Consider the following 21,015-nt stretch of genomic DNA (forward strand, 5'->3'; position numbering starts at 1 on the left):
ATGCCACGGAGCACCAGAACCGTGCGCCACAACTACTGAGCCTGTGCTCTAGAGCCCATGTGCCACAACTACTGAGCCCACACACCACAACTACTGAAGCCCACGTGCCTAGAGCCCGTGCTCCGAAACAAAGAGAAGCCTCTGCAATGAGAAGCCCACGCACCACAACAAAGACCCAACGCAGACAAAAATAAATTAATTAAATAAATAAATTAAAAAAAAAAAAGACACACAGATCAATGCAACAGAATAGAGAATGCAGAAATGAACACACACTTACATGATCAATCAATCTACAAAAAAGGAGATGAGACTATACAATGAGTAAAAGTCTCTTCAATATATAGCATTGGGGGCTTCCCTGGTGGCGCAGTGGTTGGGAGTCTGCCTGCTAGTGCAGGGGACGCGGGTTCGAGCCCTGGTCTGGGAGGATCCCACATGCCGCGGAGCAGCTGGGCCCGTGAGCCACAGCTGCTGAGCCTGCGTGTCTGGAGCCTGTGCTCCGCAACAGGAGGGGCCGCGATAGTGAGGGGCCCATGCACCGCGATGAAGGGTGGCCCCCGCTTGCTGCAACTGGAGGGAGCCCTGGCACAGAAACAAAGATCCAACATAGCAATCAATCAATCAATCAATAAATCTTTAAAAATAAATAAGTAAATAGTATTGGGAAAACTGTACAGCTACATGCAAAAGATTCAAACTGGACTTTCTCCTTTCTCACACCATATACAAAAATAAATTCCAAATGAATGAAGACTTAAATGTAAGACTTGAAACCATAAACCTCCTAGAAGAAAACTCAAGCAGTGTGCTCTCTGACATCGATCTTAGCAATATTTTTTTGGATATGTCTCTTCAGGCAAGGGAAACAAAAGCAAAAATAAACAAATGGGACCACATCAAACTAAAGAGCTTTTGTATAGCAATGGAAACTAGCACCAAAAAAATGAAAAGAAGACCTACTGTATGGGAGAAGATATTCACAAACAATATATCTGACAAAGGGTTAATATCCAAAATATACAAAGAACTCATATAACTCAACATTAAAAAAAAATAACCAAATTAAAAAATGGGCAGAGGACCTGAACATTGTTTTCAAAGAAGACAAACAGATGGCCAATGGGCACATGAAAAGATGCTCAACATCACTAATCATCAGGGAAATGCAAATTAAAACCACTATAAGATATCACCTCACACCTGTTAGAATGGCTATTATCAAAAAGACAACAAACAACAAGTCCTGGGGAGGATGTGGAGAAAAGGGAACCCTCATGCACTGCTGGCAGAATGTAAATTGGTGCAGCCACTATGGAACACAGTATGGAAGTTCCTCAAAAAATTAAAACAGAACTACTATATGATCCAGCAATTCCACTCCTGGGTGTTTATCCAAAGAAAACAAAAACGGGGTGAAAAGATATATACACCCCTATGTTCATTGCAGCATTATTTATAATAGCCAAGATATGAAAGCAACCTAAATGCCCATGGATAGATGAATGGATAAAGAAGATGTGGTACATATACCTAATGGACTATTACTCGCTGTAAAAAAGAATGAAATCTTACCATCTGCGACAACATGGATGGACCTAGAGGGTACTAGGTAAGTGAAATAAGTCAGACAGAGAGAGACAAATACAGTACAATTTCAATTATATGTGAAATCTAAAAAACAAATGAAAAAACATAACAAAACAGAAAGAGTCACAGATACAGAGAACAGGTGGTTGCTAGGGAAGCAGACTGGGGGGATGAAAAATAGGTGAGGGAGATTAAGAGGTACAAACTTCCAGTTACAAAATAAGTGAGTCACGGGTATGAACTGTACAGTGAGGAATATAGTTAATAATGTAATATTTTTGTATAGTGACAGATGGAAAAACATTTTTGGGGTTTTTTTTTAAATTTATTTTATTTATTTTTGGCTGCGTTGGGTCTTTGTTGCTGCGCGCGGGCTTTCTCTAGTTGCAGCAAGTGGGGGCTTCTCATTGAGGTGGCTTCTCTTGTTGCGGAGCACGAGGCTCTAGGCGCGTGGGCTTCAGTAGTTTTGGCTCGCGGGTTCTAGAACGCAGGCTCAGTAGTTGTGGCGCATGGGCTTAGTTGCTCTGCGGCATGTGGGATCTTCCTGGACCAGGGCTTGAACCCGCATCCCCTGCACTGGCAGGCGGATTCTTAACCACTGTACCACCAGGGAAGCCCGGAAAAACATTTTTTTTAAATAAAGAGGGGAATTTTTACAAAATTGAAAGGTATGAAATCTCAGATTGAGGCATCACTATAAGCCCCCAGTAGGATAAAATTAAATCCACACCATGTAATGAAACTGCAGAACACAAATGACAAAAAAAAGGATCTTAAAAACAACCAGAGAAAAAGGCAGGTTACATACAATGAAATAATAGTTCAATTGTGAGCATAGTTCTCAAGAGTAACCAAAAAAGCCAGAATTTCTGTAAAATGACATTTTCAAAGTGCTGGGAAAAAAAATAATTGGAAGCCTAGTACGCAGCTAAACTATCAATCAAGACTGACAAGGAAATAATGATATTTTCCAACAGAGTATTTACCACTAACAGACCCTCACTAAGAAAACATCTGAAGGGGGAATTCCTCAGTGGTCCAGTGGTTAGGACTCCACACTGCCACTGCAGGGAGCACAGGTTCGATCCCTGGTCAAGGAACTAAGATCCCGTATGCCGCTGGCATGGCCAAAAAAAAAAAACAAAAAAACTGAAGGATGTATTCATCTATTTGACACAAAAAGAAGGGACAAAATGCAAGAAAGAATAATGAAAAAACAAACAGTAAATGTATATGGGTAAAATGAAATAATCAGTGACAGCACAAAACAATTATTATTTATTAGAATTGTTCTAACGTTAAGATGGACTACCTTTGGGAGTGGTCTCATTCTTTGAAATGCTCATTTTGAGTCTGGACAATACGTTTCGATATGTTTAATGTAAACTGGGTAAGAGGCTGAAATAAATGACCCCCGACATACCTGACCATAGGGTTTTATCAATTAGACACAGCTGTCAAAACATTCCCTGATCAGCTCTGTTTATCCATCTGTGGCAGGGCTTTCCCCTATCCTAACAGTTCTAGAACTCAAGTCTTAGTTCAAGGCATTCCTCCCACTCCCATATTCCATAAATTAAAAAATGAACATTCTAAATAGAAATGTTCCTTATATGAGCTTTTGGTTAAGATCTTCTAGTTTGGGGGAGTATAGTTTTGGGCTTTGGATTAGGATTCAGGCTTTACAATTAGTCATCATTTGCTTGAACTTGGGCCAAGAAGAGAATACTTTGGCAGCTTTTACTAAGAAGCATGTGCCTCTTCCTCTGAAGGAGAAAATACCACACAGGAATAGAGAGCGAGGAACACATAAATTCATCCCTGCTGGCTGAAAGCTGCCTTACTTGATGTGAACATTCCCTCTAGGTTCCCATATATTTACAGCAGTAAAGAGCTCCACAATATAGAGCTCCAATTCCCTTCCCATCAAAGGTTTCTGCTCACCACACTTGACTATCCAGAACTTTAGAAACACATGACCAGGCAACATAACCAGGCAACAGACCCCAGAGAAACGGAAGCATGCATTAAAGTAAGTATTATCACATTTTTCGAAGGCAGTGCCCTTCCAGGCAAGAGTACATAGTAAGAGGTTCAAAAGCCACTAAATACAGATGGAAAAGCCAGGCTCCTATCCCTTTTCAGCCCAAGTAAGCTCATTCATTTCAAAGCATACGTTAATGACCATGATACATTTCACACCCTGCATAGGCATGAGAATGGAGGTACAAAAGACACCGTCTCTATCTAGTAGGGGAGACAAACACAAATACCAGATGAAAGGCGCTATCTCGGGGGTAAGCAAAAGAGGGCTCCCAGAAGAGGCAGCATCAACCCAGCTGGGCTCTCTCCCATCAACAACCTTCACACAGTCACATCACTTATAGTCAAAAATGTTTACTCTCCAAGATGCTTCCAAGAAACAGCTTACCTGATTTCACCCTCATAACCCCAGGAAAGTAGGTGAGGCAGGTAAATTCGTTGTTTACATCATAAGTGAAAAGTGAGGCTCAAAATAAATTGACTCGTTAGTCCAAGACAACCCGCACCGCCAACACAGCCCCTCCCCCCCCACTTAAGCCCAACCCCACAAAAACCCCGGTACAGCCAACCACGCACTATCTATGCAACCCTGGCCAAGCTGAACATAAACCTCAGATGGCCCACCTGTAATAAAGTATAATAATGCTGTTAAGAATATTAAAAAGACGATCCATATAAAGGGTGTGGCACAGTGTCTGAAACGTCGTTGGGGCTCAGAAAATGTTTGTTATTACTACTACCACTATTGTTAACAATAATAGGCGAAGCCTTCCCACTACAGGAACCCTCGGCGACTAGCCTTTCAGGAACCCGCATTACCGGCACTCGCGTCGCCCTCAGACACGATTCCATGGACACGCCCCCAAACAGACCCTCCCCCCAAAGCACGCCCGGCACCTCCCCCTCGGACAAGGCCCTCTCCTCACAAACCTTACCCTAGATAGACTCTCCCCAGTCAGCCTCGGTTACGAAGGAGCCCTTCCGCTCACACCCGCCTCTCCAGCATCTCTTTTGGGCCCGGGCATCTCTGCGGGCGCCCAAACCAAACGCCAGCAGCTGGACCGTGCCGGTTACCTGGCCCCGCTCTCCCGCTCCTACTCTGGCTTTCCCCGGATCGCGCTGGTCGCGGGCTCGCGCCAGCGCCGTAAGCACACAATTAGTTTAAACTATGGCCCCGCCCCCTCGCGCCGCCCTTCAATTGGCCCCTGTCGGCTGGCGTCGCACGCAAGAGCACGCTGGAGGACCCGGGAAAAGGAAGTGTGAGGGCCACTGGAAAGGGAGAAAGGGTGCCACAACTTCCGGACCCCGGCCCTCGGCTTGAGGGCGAAGGCAACTACAAATCCCTGCACCGCCCGCGGCCTTGGAACCCAGCCCCTGACGGACTACAGCTCCCGGTAGGCATCGCGGCAGCGCCTACGGCGCTCAGCTGGGACGTGGTGACATACGTAGTTACCATGGAGTTGCTCTGAGTAACCCTGAGATAGTGGGACGCAGAGACTGGAGGGGAAGCAACTGCGGGTGAGTTGGGCGGGAAAACAGGAAACCTGCTCTAGGGGACAAGAACTCTATGGAGAGGGGAGGGGCGCACGGAAAGACTAAGAGCTTCCTTTCTCGGGGACCTGAGACCTTCCCCCGTTACCCCTTATCCCTTTTCGCAGTGAACAAGACAGAAACCCATATGGGATAGACGGGCGCGGGGAGGGAAGGGAAGGCTGAGACACATACCCAGACAGATTTGGGGGTGCTTAAGAACCTCCCCCATCACAAAGATGGGACCCCCTAATACTACTGTCTCAAATCCCTGACACATCCTGGGAGATCTGAAACGTCCTCAGACATGGGGTTGGTTTTCCTCTGGTCGACTGAGACCCTCTTCAAGACATGGGAGTAAGATTAGAGTAAATCACAGTCCCTAATTCTGGATTTGTAGGAAACTTTCTGGGGCTTGAACTGCCCCTTTCCTTCCAAGCAGGAAGACCCCAGGGTAGAGCTTCCTTTTCAGAGAGTCAGCAGGATCTTCCCACACATACTTATTAGGGGTCCTGTCCTTAAATTACTTCTTCTCCCTACACCTCCTCTGTGGTCTGCTTCTCCAAGTTCTGCAGTTAGAGCTTCACTCCTTTTCAGTCTTCATGACAGATCTATTACAACTTACCCAGTGTCTTCACATCCAGTCTTTCTTTTGAGCTTTGTGAGTTCAAGGATATTTATCCCCATTTCACAGATTGGAAAACTGAAACCTAGCGAGGAGCAGTGACTTGCTGGAGGCCACACACCAAGTCAGTGACAGCTAGGACTAGACCCCCATTTGCCAACTTCCAGCCAAGTCTCTAGCTTGAGCCTACAGCCTCTCTAGCTTAAGGACTTGTTCAAAGTAGTAAGATAAACTGCCCCAGGGAAAAGAAACTTGTATTGCCTACATTGAGTTATTTACATTTCAGCCTGAATGGGTTTCAGATCCTTCCTTGAAAGTTTAAATGGGGAAAGGTAACTAGAGAGACTAAAGACAATGGGAATCAAACAGATTTAACTAAACAATAAGTAAACAGTCTTGCTAACACAGCACCCATGTCTGATGCTGCCATGATTAGTTAGCTTCTGGCTGGCTCCTAGCTGGCCCTGATTGGTCCACTTACTGTCTTAAAGCTCCCCCATGCTTGGTCCTAGGCCCACTTCCCACCTCACTCTAGATTCTCTTCTTGGATATTCTCGTCCACATCCACAACTTCATTTACCACCTATATGCAGATGTACAGGAGTGTGTATCTCCAACCCCACCCAACCCTCATCTCCAAGCTCCAGATCTATATAACAAATTGCATCTTCAACATCTCCTTTAGGATATCTCAAAAACATCCAAACTCAACATGTTTGCAGCTGAACTCATAATCCCTATGTACTCCAAGCCTGAATTTCTTCCAGTGTTCTCACCTCTGTCCACCATTACGGAAGTAAAAAAACAAGCATTATCTTTAATACCTCTTTCATTTCCCATCCATCATAAAATCCTGTCAGCTTTACTTCTAAATATCTTTTCTCTAGTCGTAGCTACCATCACATCCTTCCTGCCTTCCCTCGGAGCCATTTTGCATACTGCAACCAGAGTAATCCTTCAAAATGCAAATCTGATATTGTTCACTTTCCCCACAATACCCCCAATTAAAAATATACCTTGGGCTTCCTATTGCTCTTAGCATCAAGCAACATCTCAGCTTGACTCCTGCCCATCTTTCCAGCCTCCAGTCTAACCATACATTTCCCTCCCACTCTCCCTCCAGTTATATGGCCTTCTTTAAGGTCTTCAAAATTTCCAAGTAACCACTTACCATAGAGCCTTTGCACATGCTGTTATTTCTTCCTGGAATGTTCATCTTTTCCCTCTGCCATAGTTAATTTGTACTTATCCTTCAGATTTCTCTCGATCAATTTTTTTTTTTTTTGGCCGAGCCGCGTGGCATGTGGGATCTTAGTTCCCCCACCAAGGATGAACCCACGCGCCCCTGCATTGGAAGCACAGAGTCTTAACCACTGGACCGCCAGGGAAGTCCCTGTCAATCACTTCTTTAGGACTATCTCCCCTGACTGCCCAGAGCAGCTCAGATCCCTCAATTATAGCAACCTTGTGTCCCTCTCCTTTATAGTGTTATTCACTGTTGCAATGTTTAACATATTGTTAGGTACGTACTACTTGCCTCCACTGTCAGGATACAACCATGAGAAAAACATGGCTTCTGCCCTGGTGGAGTTTATGTACACACAGATAGTAAGGAGATAATCCTAGTGTTACGAGTGCTACCAAAGGTAAATATAGGGTGTTATGGGAGTCCAGAAGAGAAGTCGCACATCTAGACTTGGGCATGAGGGTAGGCTCCTCAGAAAAAAGGGAAACCGGAGCTGAGTCATTAAAAATTAGCAAGGCAAAAAGAAGAAGAAACTGTACTCCAAGCAGAGAAAGCTGGATGTGCAGAAGCCCAGAGGCAGGTGCAGAGAACTTACTCCAAGTAGTTGCATTTGGCTGGTCTGCAGAATTGGAGGTGAGGATAAGAGATGGGAGTAGAGAGATGGGCAGGAACCAGTTTGAATTTGGGGCCTACCTTTGGCACCTGGAAACATAACTTCCCAGAATACATTAGATTATGTGGAAGACTTTTCATGACAGTCTTTGGTTTTTCTTCCACCTGTAGCCCATAAATAGAAACCCTCACTAGGCCAGGCTGTTGAATCTCCTATCAGATCTCTTCATCTGAATATTCCTCAAAGCTTCCTGGGCCATCATGTTGCTACTTACCTGAGAGAGAGAAGGGACAGGCTATCAACAAATCAAATTCCAATTGTTAGCAATTTCCAAAAACTGAAAACAAATTTCCATGATCAACTTGGGATTGATTAAATGAAGTTAAATTAAGTAAAGTTTTTTTTTATATAAATTTATTTTATTTTATTTTTGGCTGAGTTGGTTCTTTGTTGCTGCACGCGGGCTTTTTCTAGTTGCGGCGATAGGGGGCTACTCTTTGTTGTGGTGCGCGGGCTTCTCATCGCGGTGGCTTCTCTTGTCGCGGAGCACGGGCTCTAGGTGCGTGGGCTTCAGTAGCTGTGGTTCACGGGCTCTAGAGCGCAGGCTCAGTAGTTGTGGCTCGCGGGCTCTAGAGCGCAGGCTCAGTAGTTGTGGCGTACAGGCTTATTTGCTCCGCGGCATGTGGGATCTTCCCGGACCAGGGCTCGAACCCGTGTCCCCTGCATTGGCAGGCGGATTCTTTTTTTTTTTTCTTCTGACTCCCAAGCCTTAACTTATTATTTTTTTAAATAGATCTTTTTTTTTTTTTTTTTTTTAATTTTTGGCCGTGTTGGGTCTTCGTTGTGGTGCGTGGACTTCTCATTGCGGTAGCTTCTTCTATTGCAGAGCACGGGCTCTAGGCTCGTGGGCTTCAGTAGCTGTGGCACACAGGCTCAGCAGTTGTGGCTTGCGGGCGCCAGAGCGCAGGCTCTGTAGTTGTGGCGCACGGGCTTCGTTGCTCCACGGCATGTGGGATCTTCCTGGACCAGGGCTCGAACCCGTGTCCCCCGCACTGGCAGGTGGATTCCTAACCACTGCGCCACCAGGGAAGTCCTAAATAGATCTTTATTGGAGTATAATTGCTTCACAATACTGTGTTAGATTCTGTTGCACAACAAAGCGAATCAGCCATATGCATACACATGTCCCCATATCCCCTCTCTCTTGAGCCTCCCTCCCATCCTCCCTATCCCCCCTCTAGGTCATCGCAAAGCACCAAACCTATTTCCCTGTGCTATGCTGCTGCTTCCCACCAGCCAACTATTTTACATCCGGTAGTGTGTATGTCGATGCTACTCTCACTTCGCCCCAGCTTCCCCCTCCCACTCCAAGTCCTCAAGTCCATTTTCTATGTCTATCTCTTTATTCCTGCCCTGCAACTAGGTTCATCAGTACCACTTTTTTTTTTTTAGATTCCATATATATGTGTTAGCATACGGCATTTGTTTTTCTCTTTCTGACTTACTTCACTCTGTATGATAGACTCTAGGTCCATCCACCTCACTACAAATAACTCAATTTCGTTTCTTTTTATGGCTGGGTAATACTCCATTGTATATATGTGCCACAGGCAGGCGGATTCTTAACCACTGCACCAACGGGGGAGCCCAAGTAAAGTTAAAGTAGGGTACACACAAATTCTATGGAACACTCTGCAGCTATTATAAAGGGTAAGAGAGTCTACAACAATTTGAAAAGAAAAAATAGCTTTACAAAAGAACAGACAGTATGTGTTTATTTTAAAATATACATAATTGGGCTTCCCTGGTGGCACAGTGGTTGAGAATCTGCCTGCCAATGCAGGGGACATGGGTTCGAGCCCTGGTCTGGGAAGATCCCACAGGCCGCGGAGCAACTAGGCCCGTGTGCCCCAACTACTGAGCCTGCACATCTGGAGCTTGTGCTCCGCAACAGGAGAGGCCACGATAGTGAGAGGCCCGCACACCGCGATGAAGAGTGGCCCCCGCTCGCCGCAACTAGAGAAAGCCCTCGCACAGAAACGAAGACCCAACACAGCCAAAAATAAATGAACAAAAATAAATAAATAATTAAAAATGTATATATATATATGTATATATATACATAATTTTGTTATATACGTCTTCTAGGAGGTTATATTCCCAAACTGTAAATCATGAGCGTTCTTGGAGAGTGAGATGGAGAGCCACACTTTTAGTTTTCACTTGATGTATCTCTCTATGTTGTTTGACTTTATTCAGCTATAACGTTAACTTTTAAAATTAAAAAAGAAAAACAGTAAACGATATTTCCAATCGGGAGAAAAAAAACTCCAAAACAGAGCAGGTATGCCCCTAACCCTATCATTCATCAATTCAGTCAATGTAGACAAATGAGGAAGGCGCTAGGGTCTGACTAGCTCCTGGTCATGAGGCTGAATAGCAGCTGGGAAAGACTGACTCCAAAAACATAGCCACTGGAGCGAGTAAGGCAACCTCAAGGCTCGTCAGTTCTCCCCAGCAGTCAGGTTCACTATGTGACACCTTGAAGATATCATTCATTTATTCCTTCATTTCTTCTTTCATTTCTCCATTTATCCATCAAGGCTTTAGTGAATACCCAGGCTTGGTGCAGGGTAATGGTGGGAAGAGAGAAAGAAGTCTGACTTCTTTCCCTGTCCTCAAGCTTACAAGGAGGGAACAGGAAGTAGGTTATAAAGAAATGAGTACAGAGAGTACAACTGGTTCAATTTATTGAACACCTGCTACAGGACATACAACAGCTCTCAAGACAGGGTTTGTCTCCATTTTACAGATAAGGAAACAGGCTGTGATGAAATTTTATTCAAAGTACAGTGGGCGCATATATCAATTAGTTATTGCTGTATAACAAACCATCCAAAAACATGGTGGCTTAAAACAATAAACATTTATTATTGCTTCCAAGTCTCCGAGTCAGCCATGTGTTTCTTCTGGTCTTGACAGGGCTGATTCATGTGTTTGCAGTCACATGTGGGTTGGGTGACTCTCCTGATCTTGCCTTCGGGTAGGCTGGCTATAGGCTAGTCTAGGATGGCCTCACCTGGGATCACTGGCTCTCTTTTTCACATATCTCACCTACACATTTCTCATACCCCTCCAGCAGGCTAACCATGTTCTCTTGGCACTGGCAAAGAGCACAGGGCAAGTCCTCTCTTTAAGCTTCTATTTGCTTCATGTTTACCAACATCCTGTTGGCCAAAGCAAGTCGCATGGCTGAACCCAGCATCAGAGTGGATGGAACTACAAGGTTAGAGGGCAAAAGAGATGGATATAGGGGAGACCATGATAGGGTTCATCAAGGGAATCAATCTGATACAGGGCACAATGATCAATTTTATCTGGAAAGAAAGTGTTCATCAAAGAGGGTATACTAGAGCTGAGTACTGAAACATGAGAGTATTCACTAAGTAGGCAGCTGTTTCTTAGAACTGGATGCAGGCTGGTTTGCCACAATCAATAGCAACCCAGCAGGATTTCCTGTGCTCTTTACAGACAGGGTTCTATTATTTGTATCTTGGCTTCATTCCTTCTGGTCAAGCATAGGGCAGCAGGCACTCAACAAATGTTTGAAGAATTGAATTAAATATCTTACTGTGAATGAGGTGTGGACTGAAATAGCTGAACCTCGGAGCCAATTGTTAGAAAGTGCAGCTTAGCATCAACACCCCCAAAACAGAAATCCTTGTATTTGGCAGTTTCTCATTCATTCCTCCCACAAACATTTCCTGAGTGCCTGCTGTAAGCCAGGTTCTGTGTTAGATGATGAATAAGACACAATACTAGCTCACAGCCTGGGCTGGTGTTTAAATGGAGAAGACTAATAACCCTTTCCAATGGGCAAATTTGTCCAACTACTTGGGGCTCCATTTTTTTAAAATAAATAAATAAATTGATTTATTTATGTATTTATTTATGGCTGCATTGGGTCTTCGTTGCTGCACTCGGGCTTTCTTTAGTTGCGGCGAGCGGGGGCTACTCTTCGTTGCAGTGCACGGGCTTCTCATTGTGGAGGTTTCTCTTGTTGCCGAGCACAGGCTCTAGGCACGCGGGCTTCAGTAGTTGTGGCACACAGGCTCAGTAGTTGTGGCTCGTGGGCTCTAGAGCGCAGGCTCAGTAGTTGTGGCACACGGGCTTAGTTGCTCCACGGCATGTGGGATCTTCCCGGACCAGGGCTCGAACCCGTGTCCCCTGCATCGGCAGGCAGATTCTTAACCACTGCGCCACCAGGGAAGCCCCGGGGCTCTATTTTTAATACTAATTCATCCAGAAAAATGCTTCAGGAGCTGGTGCTACACAAAATCAGAAGTCCTTTGGAACTGCACTGAGGTTCTCTGATGGTCAAGGAGATTAATGGTAAAAATACGCCCTTAAATATTTTAAGCTAAAATCCATGTCCTGTAGTGCTGAACTCTGGGGTCCCAACTTGAGAAAAGTACCCAGTCTTGCTCAGAGGCATCAAATTTCTTGTGGGTTCTAGGTGAGAAGCAAGCCAGCTTCCTCTATTTCTACAAAAGAATGTGTTCTTTGTTGTGTCTGGAGATTTGATATCCAAAGATTCAGGTCTCCCCAGTCAACAGCCCATGCCCATCAGGCCAGTCTCACACTTGACAGAGAATTCAGCTGTGAAGTGACTCAAGCCAGCACTTCCCCAAAGCTCAGTTGAGACTGCTGCTTTTTGAGAGGAAGACACTCACTTTCCATTCCTCTAAACCTGTTAAACTCTATCCTTCATATGTTTAGTCACCAAAAAAGGAATTTATCTAGACTGTATTAAGCTTAAGCTGAATTATAAGCTATCAGGTCCATGGTTTCTTAAGAGAAATTCCATTTTAAGAACATTTGTGAATTTCATAGTCTCTGGATACAAATTGTTTCTTTGAATTGAATGATGAGAACCACATATACTAAGGTTTCCACTTTTGCTTTAGCTGCCAGGAATTTCAGGGATAAATAGAGGCATAGTTTCCTAATTCCCTGGTTTCTCTCTCTCTCTTCCTTTATTCTGGCTTCTAATCTTTCTCTTCCATGTTTTCATTTTCTATATCTGTACTGTCCAGTATGGTAGCCTCTAGTCACAAGTGGCTATTAAGCACTTGACAGGTAGCTTGTCCCAGTTGGGATGTGCTGTAAGTGTAAAGTATCTCAAATTTTAATATCAATTATATGTTGAGTGATATCTTGGATATATTGGGTTAAATAAAATATATTATTAAACTTAACCTGTTTCTTTTGACTTTTCTTTCTACTAGAAAATTTTAAATTACATATGTGGAAAAAGAAACTATACACGTGGCTTACATTTGTGATGTTCATTATATTTCCGTTGGACAGCTCTGTTCTACAAATCATCCTGTTTTATGAGTGCGTTATTACCGTAAAATACCTCAAATCCTTTTGGAAAGCAAGTAAAGTAGTAAATGCAAAGGAGGTGACAGCAGTGGATGAAGTGAGAAGGGGAGGTTGACTGGGACATGTATTTGTCAGTCTGTTTGTCTTTTGTTTGTGTCACATACAAAACCCCTCGTAAAGTGTGTCAGCTCTCCTCTTCACAGGTGAGTGGTGTTCTCATGGCTCAGCCCAGTCGAAAAATTGAGCTTTATTTGAGCTAACAAATTGGAAAGGATCTGATAAGACAATTCACACCACATTGTAAATGACTGATAACACTGTGTTCACCCCTCTCAGGGGGTATTTCCATTTTAACAGGGAACAATCCCTGAACCCAAAGGAATGAATCCCTAATGGTGGAGTTTCAGGCATCAGTGACAGGTGAGTGAGTGAGGCAGACTCTGGTTTTATGTGTATGTATGTTTATATATGTATGACTACATTCAGGATGTAGCTGAAAGTAGGGTCTCAGATGAAAAGATAATGGGGCTGACAGACAAGGTGAGCAGAGAAGGTAGCAAATCCCCATCTGGGTCAGACTGCAAAGGGCTGTCAGACACCAGATCCAGTGCAGGCCCTCAGGGGTTTGCAATAGAATAGCCCAGTTGATGTCACCAGAGGGTAGGTATCAAGACAGCTTTCATGGCAACTACTATGGAGTAGCAGAAAGGGCCTCAGAGTAGGATTCAGAAGACTAGGATTGCAGTCCACAACTGACTCACTGGCTTAACTTTGGGCAAGTGCTTTCACCCTGGGGCCTCAGTTTCTTTGGAAAGTACAAATGGGTATTATAACTATCAATGAACTCTAAGGAATGTGAAGGTGCTCAGAGAAGTAGGAAGTGCCCTACAAATGCAAGGAATCATGATTGTTATCTTAAAGTAGAAATGCAGCCACGCAAACCTGGAGTAGTGGAGGGTATATAGCAGGGGTGGAGAGCTATGAGGAAACCTGAGGGCCGAACACCAGTCCTTCTCTGTCCTCCCAGGCTGAACCCGGATTCCCAGGGCCCATGCTTACACCTGACAAACGATGGCCTGAGCTATGAACAAACAGGACTATATGAACACTTCGGTGCAAGAGCCCCCTCTTGACTACTCCTTCCGAAGCATCCACGTGACCCAAGGTCAGCCCCCAGAGCACAATATTCCACTCACCATGGCAGCAGGATGGGTGTGGTCCCTAGGGAGAAGCCAGTCTTCTACTTAAAAGCCTAAAGAGATTCTTCCCATAAGCATATGGGATTTTTGTTGTTGCGCTTTTGGGGAGAGTAATGGGTAGGGAGGTGGGGGTGGAAGAGTTTGGCCTTTTTAAAAATTAACAGCAAATCTGAAAGGAACCAGGGGGCTTTCAGGGTAACTGATGATCTTCAAAAGAAGCCAGGCTACAGCAAGATAGCCAGGTGGAAGAAAACTGGAGAGCCAGTCTATCAGCCAATAGTTTTATTCTCCATTTTTTACCTGGAGAGAAGAGACTAATGAAAGGAAAACACAGGCTGCTACAGAGTCCCAGCCAACAGGCAGAACCCACTCTCCTCTGTCTGAGGACACAAGCCTGTTCTGATCATTGGTAAAACATGCAAGGTCTCGTTATTAACAAACTGGCATGTTTCCAGTCTAAATATTTATTGACAAATTTTATATTCATTCCAGTCATATCCAAGTTTATTCCATTATCACCCACACTTATTACAGGTCCCAGCACTGCCCACGCTCATTCCTATTTTATCATTCAGTGTGTTTGTAAATGGGCACCTAGAACCTTTCAGGAGGGGACAGAGGGAGTCTCTCATCAAGATCATATTCTCAAGGGAATATGCTTCTTCCCAGGGAAGTTCTTCTGTCTTTGTTATCTGCTCTCATAAACACATCAGTACATCTGCCTTCACAGAACACAGGTTGGCATCAACATAACCTAGACCCATTATCTGGCTTTGGTCGACTCTCTTAGGCGAGCAGTGGCCACCTTTAAGTTCAGGAAGCACGTGAATAGTTATCAAGGGTACTGGATACTACTTGGGTTTGGGTTTAGGGTACTTACTACTTGGGTTGGCATCAGCTGCAACAGTAACTCCCATTTGTTCTCTCATAGCACACACCCACTTGCCGTGATCCTCCTTTATTATGCACAGCATCACTTCTGATTGATGTAGTCCATGTTTCACAGGGTTTTAGCTGCAATAATGGCTATGTACAAGATAGCTGAGGTGACAGAGGAAGGAGAGAAGTATGGCTCCTACCTACCCTGAGAATTCCTAGCTCTGAGGGGGGAGTGTGGCTTAGCCCTCTATGGTGTCCTCAGAAGGAGGGGAGAGACAAGCTACTATGACCAAGGATAACTGCACAACACAAAACATAATCTGCACAGATGCCCTGTCTTTCATTTAATAGTTAAATCTTGAGCACCCACTACTATTAAGCCTTCTATATATGTGTGTGTAGGTCTGTACACGTATGCCAGGCATAGTGCTCCTTGCTGAGTGGGGAAGGGAGAAGGAGAGGCACATCTAAGCCCCAAAAGGCCAGTCCCCTCAGGTTCCCCAGGGCATTTGCTGCACTGACTTAAAATTGGGGTTAGAGGACAGGGTAGAGTTTGGGGGTACTTGGTACACTATTTCCTGAATTAATCAATATATGGATCATAGAATCTGAAATGGCAGTGACTTTAGAAGGCATCCAGTCTACTACCTCCAACCCATAATGCTCTAACTGCTCACAAACCCACAGTTAAGGGAGTCCCATACCACACACCTACCAGCCCTTCCATTACAGGGTGAGGAATGACACAAGGCAGTTCTTCACATCAAACACATGTTCTCTGGGGACACATGGGAAAAGCTGCATGGCAACCCTTCATAGATATGAAGACAGAATTATGTTTTCCCCAGATCTTCCTGGGGCTAGACAACCCCTAGTTCTCTTGAGTGTTGATATCTGTGGTCCAATTTCCAGACCTGCCTTGGCCTACTCTGAACAGGGCAGCTTTGACAGATCCTCAGGCAATGCAGTGCTCTGATGGAGTCGGAGGAGAGCAGCCTGGACACCCTCCTCCACCCATGATCCATGATAACAGCAACCCCAGGCAGCCTCAAGTTCTAGGCAATACCATCCCCAGTGGCTCCCCCTGAGCTGGGGATCAGCCCATGCTTGCTGGCATTCCCCAAGCTGCTGCCTCATCAGACTGGAGGCTAGTCCGTAGGTGGGCTTATTTTGATCTTAACTTTTACTCATCTGTCTTTTCATTTCAGGGTTTGCAGTCAGGAGATGTGAGGTTGGGGGTCAGGATTAGGAGTTTATTCACGAGCTGGGGTACTCCGCTCCATGACCCTCCTGCCACCTCCCCCCACCCTCAGGCCCCAACTGTGGGTCTGCTCACTCCAGGACCACGACAGAGAGCCACCTGGTGGATGCTGCCTGACCTGCAGCTGAGGAGAAGTTGTTTAAGCTGGGTGGGGGTGGAAGAGAAGTGTGTCCAGTAAGAGCTGAGGAGAGGGTGAAGACAAGTGGACCAGTTCAGAAAATACTGCTTCCTTTCTGGGAGGCAGCTTTAGACAAGTAACTAAAGGCACAGAGGCAACAGGAAACATCTAGTCACCTCAGCCAGAGCTGGTGTATGGTTCTTACTCTGCCACTGACAGACTGTCAGCCTCCTGGTTCTCCCTGCCCTGCCCTGGTTCTTAACTTCTTTAATGGATGCCCCCTCCCCCCACCCTCGCTCTGCTTGAAGAATCTCATCTATTTCTCTAACTTGTACTCTATGCTAATGATTCTCAAGTCTATGTCTCCTTCATATCCAACTGCTTACTTGGCTTCTCCTCTTTCCAGTACTATAGGAACCTCAGACATGCCAAGGCCAAGCCTGAACTCATCACCTTCCCAACTGTTTTTCGTTTTTTTTTAAATTTTGACTGATTGATTGATTTTTCTTTCTGGCTGCGTCGGGTCTTAGTTGCGGCACGCGGGATCTTCATTGCAGCATGTGGGATCTTTTTGTTGCAGCACACGCGGGCTCTTCGCTGCAGCGTGTGGGCTCCTCTCTAGTTGTGGTGTGCGGGTTTTTCCTCTCTCTAGTTGTGGCATGCGGGCTCTGTAGTTTGCGGCACACGGGCTCCCTAGTTGAGACACGCAGGCTCAGTAGTTGTGGCACGCAGGTTTAGTTGCCCTGCGGCATGTGGGATCTTAGTTCCCTGACCAGGGATCGAACGCACGTCCCCTGCATTGGAAGGCAGATTCTTTACCACTGGACCACCAGGGAAGTCCCTCTTCTCCTTTTCTTAATCCTGTATCAGTTCATAGGACTGGCATCTCACCAGTCATCAAGAAAACTGAGCAACACCCTTGAATTTTTTTTTTTTGGCTGCACCACACAGCATGTGGGATCTTAGTTCCCAGACCAGGGATCGAACCTGCGCCCCCTGTGTTGGAAGTGCCGAGTCTTAACCACTGGACCGCCAGGGAAGTCCCAACATCCTGGAATATTATTCTACCCTTGTATCTAGTCAACCATGAAGTCATGCTGTTTGTATGTCCCTCTCATCCTTGCTTAGATGACTGAAAGAGGCAAATTGGTCTTCCAGTCCCACCCACTCCCTACAATCCATGCTCCACACTAAACCTTCAGAGTGATCTTTCTGAATTGAGAGAGCTGAATCATCTTCTTTGCTTTCAACCCTCCAGTGGCTTCCCATCTTCTACAGGATAAAGTCTAAGATACTCAGCCTGCTTTTCAAGGCTCCGTGTCTCCTTTTCCCTCCTTGCCCCCTTGTGTAGTACGTGTGTGTGCACCCACGCCATTCCATACCTCTGTGCCTTTGCTCATGCTCTTCTCGCCCTTTCCACCCTTCTTTGCCTGGTTAACGTCTCCTAACCCACTGAGATATCCAGCTCAGGCTTCACCTTCCCTGGGAAACTTCCCTAAGTTCCCCAACTGGGTTAGGAGACCCTTTTCCATGCTTCCACCACTTAAATAGCATTTATTATAGTATATTGACCGTCCGTTTTCATCTTTCCCATCTGAGCTCCTCCAAGGCATAAACATCTGCTTCACCCCTGCTCTATTATTCATACAGAGCTTATCTCTCATTTTGTTCACCATTGTATATCCAGTATCTGGCACGTAGCAGTTACTCAATACTAATGGAAGAGGGAGAGGACATCAAGAGAGTGTGACATTGAAGTGGACTCTATAGGCTCTACCAGTGGATAATTCTGGATTTTGTGCTTCAGCATCTTGGCTCAAGTCCAACACCTCTGCTTCTTGGTTTCTTCATCTATAAAATCCGCCTCCCTCCAATTCCCACACAGGGGTGGTACACAGAGGACCCAATGATACAATAGACCTGAGAGGAGCACGTGACCCAAACCAAGAGTTTGGGATGGGAAGTGTTTGACCCTTAATCCAAGCTCACTCTGACTGCTGGGGTCTGGGGAACAGTGCATACAGTCGCACTAGACACAAGCATGGGATTCTGGCCCTACCAGCTCCTCTAGCTACAAATCCTCCCAGTTCTGTTCCTTTGCCACCCCCCAGAGCCAGAAAAGCAAAGATGACATACCCAAAGTTCACTCTGTCCCCACAGATCTGTTAAGCGAGGAGCCACGGACAGGGCTACGACCACTAAGGCACGCAAAGTCAGGGAAGTCAATGTCTCAGTCCCTGTGGCTGAACAACAATGTCCTCAATGACCTGAGGGACTTCAACCATGTGGTTTCACAGCTTCTGGAGCATCCGGAGAACCTGGCCTGGATTGACCTGTCCTTCAACGACCTGACTTCCATTGACCCTGTGAGTCCAGAGGGTGGACCTGAAGCCACCTTGTCCAGCCCCCAGCCTCTCCACCTCCCACGTATTATCAAGGAAGTAGTGAGGCAGCATGGTGCCCTGCAAAGCACATGGCTGTGGGCTCAGATAGATATAGGTTCAAATACTAGATCTGCCTCTGACTTTGTGACCTTGAGCAAGCTCCTAACCTTTCAAAACCTCAGCCTTGCTGTCTGAAAAATGGGGATAATATGCCAGCATTATAAACATTTTGTGAGGATTAAATGAGAACATATGGAAAAGCAACCGGCACATAGCAAGCCTTCACACAAGAGGCTGAAGTAAAATTGTAGCTTATTATTGGGCACCCACTGTGCTTTGTGCCAAGTTCTTTTGCAGAGGTAGGTACTAAAAGTACAGCAGTTACTTTCCATGAACTCAGGCTAAATTTTAAGAAACAAACAAAACTGGCCCCTTTTCATCCAGGATCTGTGTTAGAGGGGAAAGGAGTTAGAGTATGACTTGGAAACTGTTCCCCAGGTGCAGTGATCTCAATTTAACTACTATTTTAAAAGCTCTTATGTACCTAGCATGATGCTGTCCCCTGTCCCCTGTCATGATAGAATCTTAGAACACCAAAGCTGGAATGGTCTTCAGTGAAGGGACAGCTAAGGCTCAAGGAGGAGCAGGAGAGCCCAGGCACCTGGCAAGTCAGTGGCAGTGATAGGACCCAGGCCCATACCTTCTGCCCCTCGGATCACAGTGCTCTGTCAGTGTGGTGCCCCTGTACCCCTTCAAAGGTAAATAAAAGTAGGTTGGAATCAATCTAGTATGGCTCTGGGGGTGACAAATCGTTCCCCAAACTCTTCCTTCTCTGCCCACAAGTCAGTCCCGAGCACAGATACACGGCTCTGTCCAGTCTAGCTTCCGGTTTCCTTCCCCAACAGGTCCTGACAACTTTCTTCAACTTGAGTGTGCTCTACCTCCATGGCAACAGCATCCAGCGCCTTGGAGAGGTGAACAAGCTGGCTGTCCTCCCTCGGCTCCGCAGCCTGACACTCCATGGGAACCCCATAGAGGAAGAGAAGGGGTATAGGTAAGTGCCCTGCCCTGGAGGTGGGCTCCAGCTGGGCTCCCATGAGGGAAAGGAGGAGGGTTAGGGTTAGAAACCTAATGCCATCCTTCTGCTATGCTTGGACCAGGGAAGGGAGTAGAGGGCTTTAGGCATTTCTTGATGTCAGTCAGGATAAATTCAGTCTCCCCCACACTCTACTCAAGTCCCTCCATTCCTTGCAGTCAGAGGAGATAGGAGCGACTGGTGGAGGCGGAAAGGGGTTCTAGAAGGGGGCCTGGCCCCCAGCCCAAGTCTTCCCCACAGGCAATATGTGCTGTGCACCCTGCCCCGTATCACCACGTTCGACTTCAGTGGGGTCACCAAGGCAGACCGCACAACAGCTGAAGTGTGGAAACGCATGAACATTAAACCCAAGAAGGTCTGGATCAAGCACAACGCACTCTGAGGTTCCTGGGACCCCAGCAGTCCTAAAGGCCCGGGGATGGTCAGTTTGGTTTGACAATAAATGATTTGAGCTGTTCAGCAGATCAGAAGTCTCTTATACCATGTAAAGATGCCCCCCAACTCAGGCAAGCGCCAGTAGCTCTGGTCTCACTTCACTGAAACAAGGAGGAAGTGGAAGGAAAGGCCTGCTGGCTTGGGATGCAGAAGACCTGGGCTGATTGCATGGCCTTGGGAAACTTATCTAACCTGTCTGGGCCCCTTTGCACTCTTCAGCTCAGATATCCTGAGGTTAGAGTTGCTTCACAGAGCACCAAGGTTCTGTGGAGATGCCTCAGAGGCTTCCATGACAGGAGGCCAATAAGACAGGCTGTAACCTCTGAACCCCTCACTTCAATCAGATGAGAGTAGTTCCACTGTCATGTTTACATGTCATGATTCTACTTAAGATTTCACTTGATAAAAAGAATCTTCTGCTTGAAACTATGTGTCTGCTGACTCTGTACCAGGTGCTGTTGGTCTCCCTGCATACCTCCACCCTCTCACCAGGCTTCCTGGTAATTCCACTGAGCCTGAGGCAATACCCACAACAGTGACAGCTGCCTCAGATTCAAGTTTGTTCAGCTTTGACAGTGTTCCCATCACTGGAGGAGGGACAAGCTGAG

General features: G+C 45.9%; 2 protein-coding genes across 8 annotated transcripts in view; one reads left to right on the top strand and one right to left on the bottom strand.

The window, feature by feature from the left end:
* Positions 1-4,727, bottom strand: part of NUMA1 (nuclear mitotic apparatus protein 1) — a 74,542-nt gene extending 69,815 nt beyond the window's left edge. Inside the window, exon 1 of one of the 2 annotated variants that reach the window (XM_082340286.1) lies at positions 4,569-4,727. The gene's annotated coding sequence lies outside the window, so the exon portion shown is untranslated. The remainder of the gene's footprint in view (positions 1-4,568) is intronic. The other variant, XM_082340283.1, reaches the window with a different exon arrangement.
* A 147-nt stretch (positions 4,728-4,874) lies between these two features.
* LRRC51 (leucine rich repeat containing 51) lies at positions 4,875-20,833 on the top strand. 6 transcript variants are annotated; one of them, XM_082340404.1, is made up of 7 exons: positions 4,875-5,027; positions 13,372-13,455; positions 14,063-14,200; positions 18,653-18,858; positions 19,458-19,634; positions 19,782-19,930; positions 20,213-20,833. In XM_082340404.1, exons 3-7 carry the CDS (start codon positions 14,119-14,121, stop codon positions 20,352-20,354), a joined length of 756 nt encoding a protein of 251 aa, XP_082196530.1. In that variant the 5' UTR covers positions 4,875-5,027; positions 13,372-13,455; positions 14,063-14,118; the 3' UTR covers positions 20,355-20,833. The 6 variants fall into 6 exon arrangements, with proteins under 6 accessions (XP_082196530.1, XP_082196532.1, XP_082196529.1 ...); XM_082340403.1 differs by lacking the exon at positions 4,875-5,027 and adding an exon at positions 5,049-5,151; XM_082340408.1 differs by lacking the exons at positions 4,875-5,027; positions 19,458-19,634 and adding an exon at positions 5,050-5,151.
* The last annotated feature ends 182 nt before the right edge of the window (positions 20,834-21,015 follow it).

This window comes from Balaenoptera borealis (assembly GCF_965194805.1).
Source record: "Balaenoptera borealis genome assembly, chromosome: 11".
In the NCBI taxonomy this organism is placed as follows: Eukaryota; Metazoa; Chordata; class Mammalia; order Artiodactyla; family Balaenopteridae; genus Balaenoptera; species Balaenoptera borealis.

Bases quoted from the DNA above. Each gene is read 5' to 3' on its own strand.
- LRRC51 (XM_082340404.1), top strand. From the start codon at position 14,119: ATGAACAAACAGGACTATATGAACACTTCGGTGCAAGAGCCCCCTCTT. The intron at 18,859-19,457 runs GTGAGTCCAGAG...CTGTCATGATAG, and splicing joins ACCTGACTTCCATTGACCCT to AATCTTAGAACACCAAAGCT. The intron at 19,931-20,212 runs GTAAGTGCCCTG...TCTTCCCCACAG, and splicing joins GAGGAAGAGAAGGGGTATAG to GCAATATGTGCTGTGCACCC.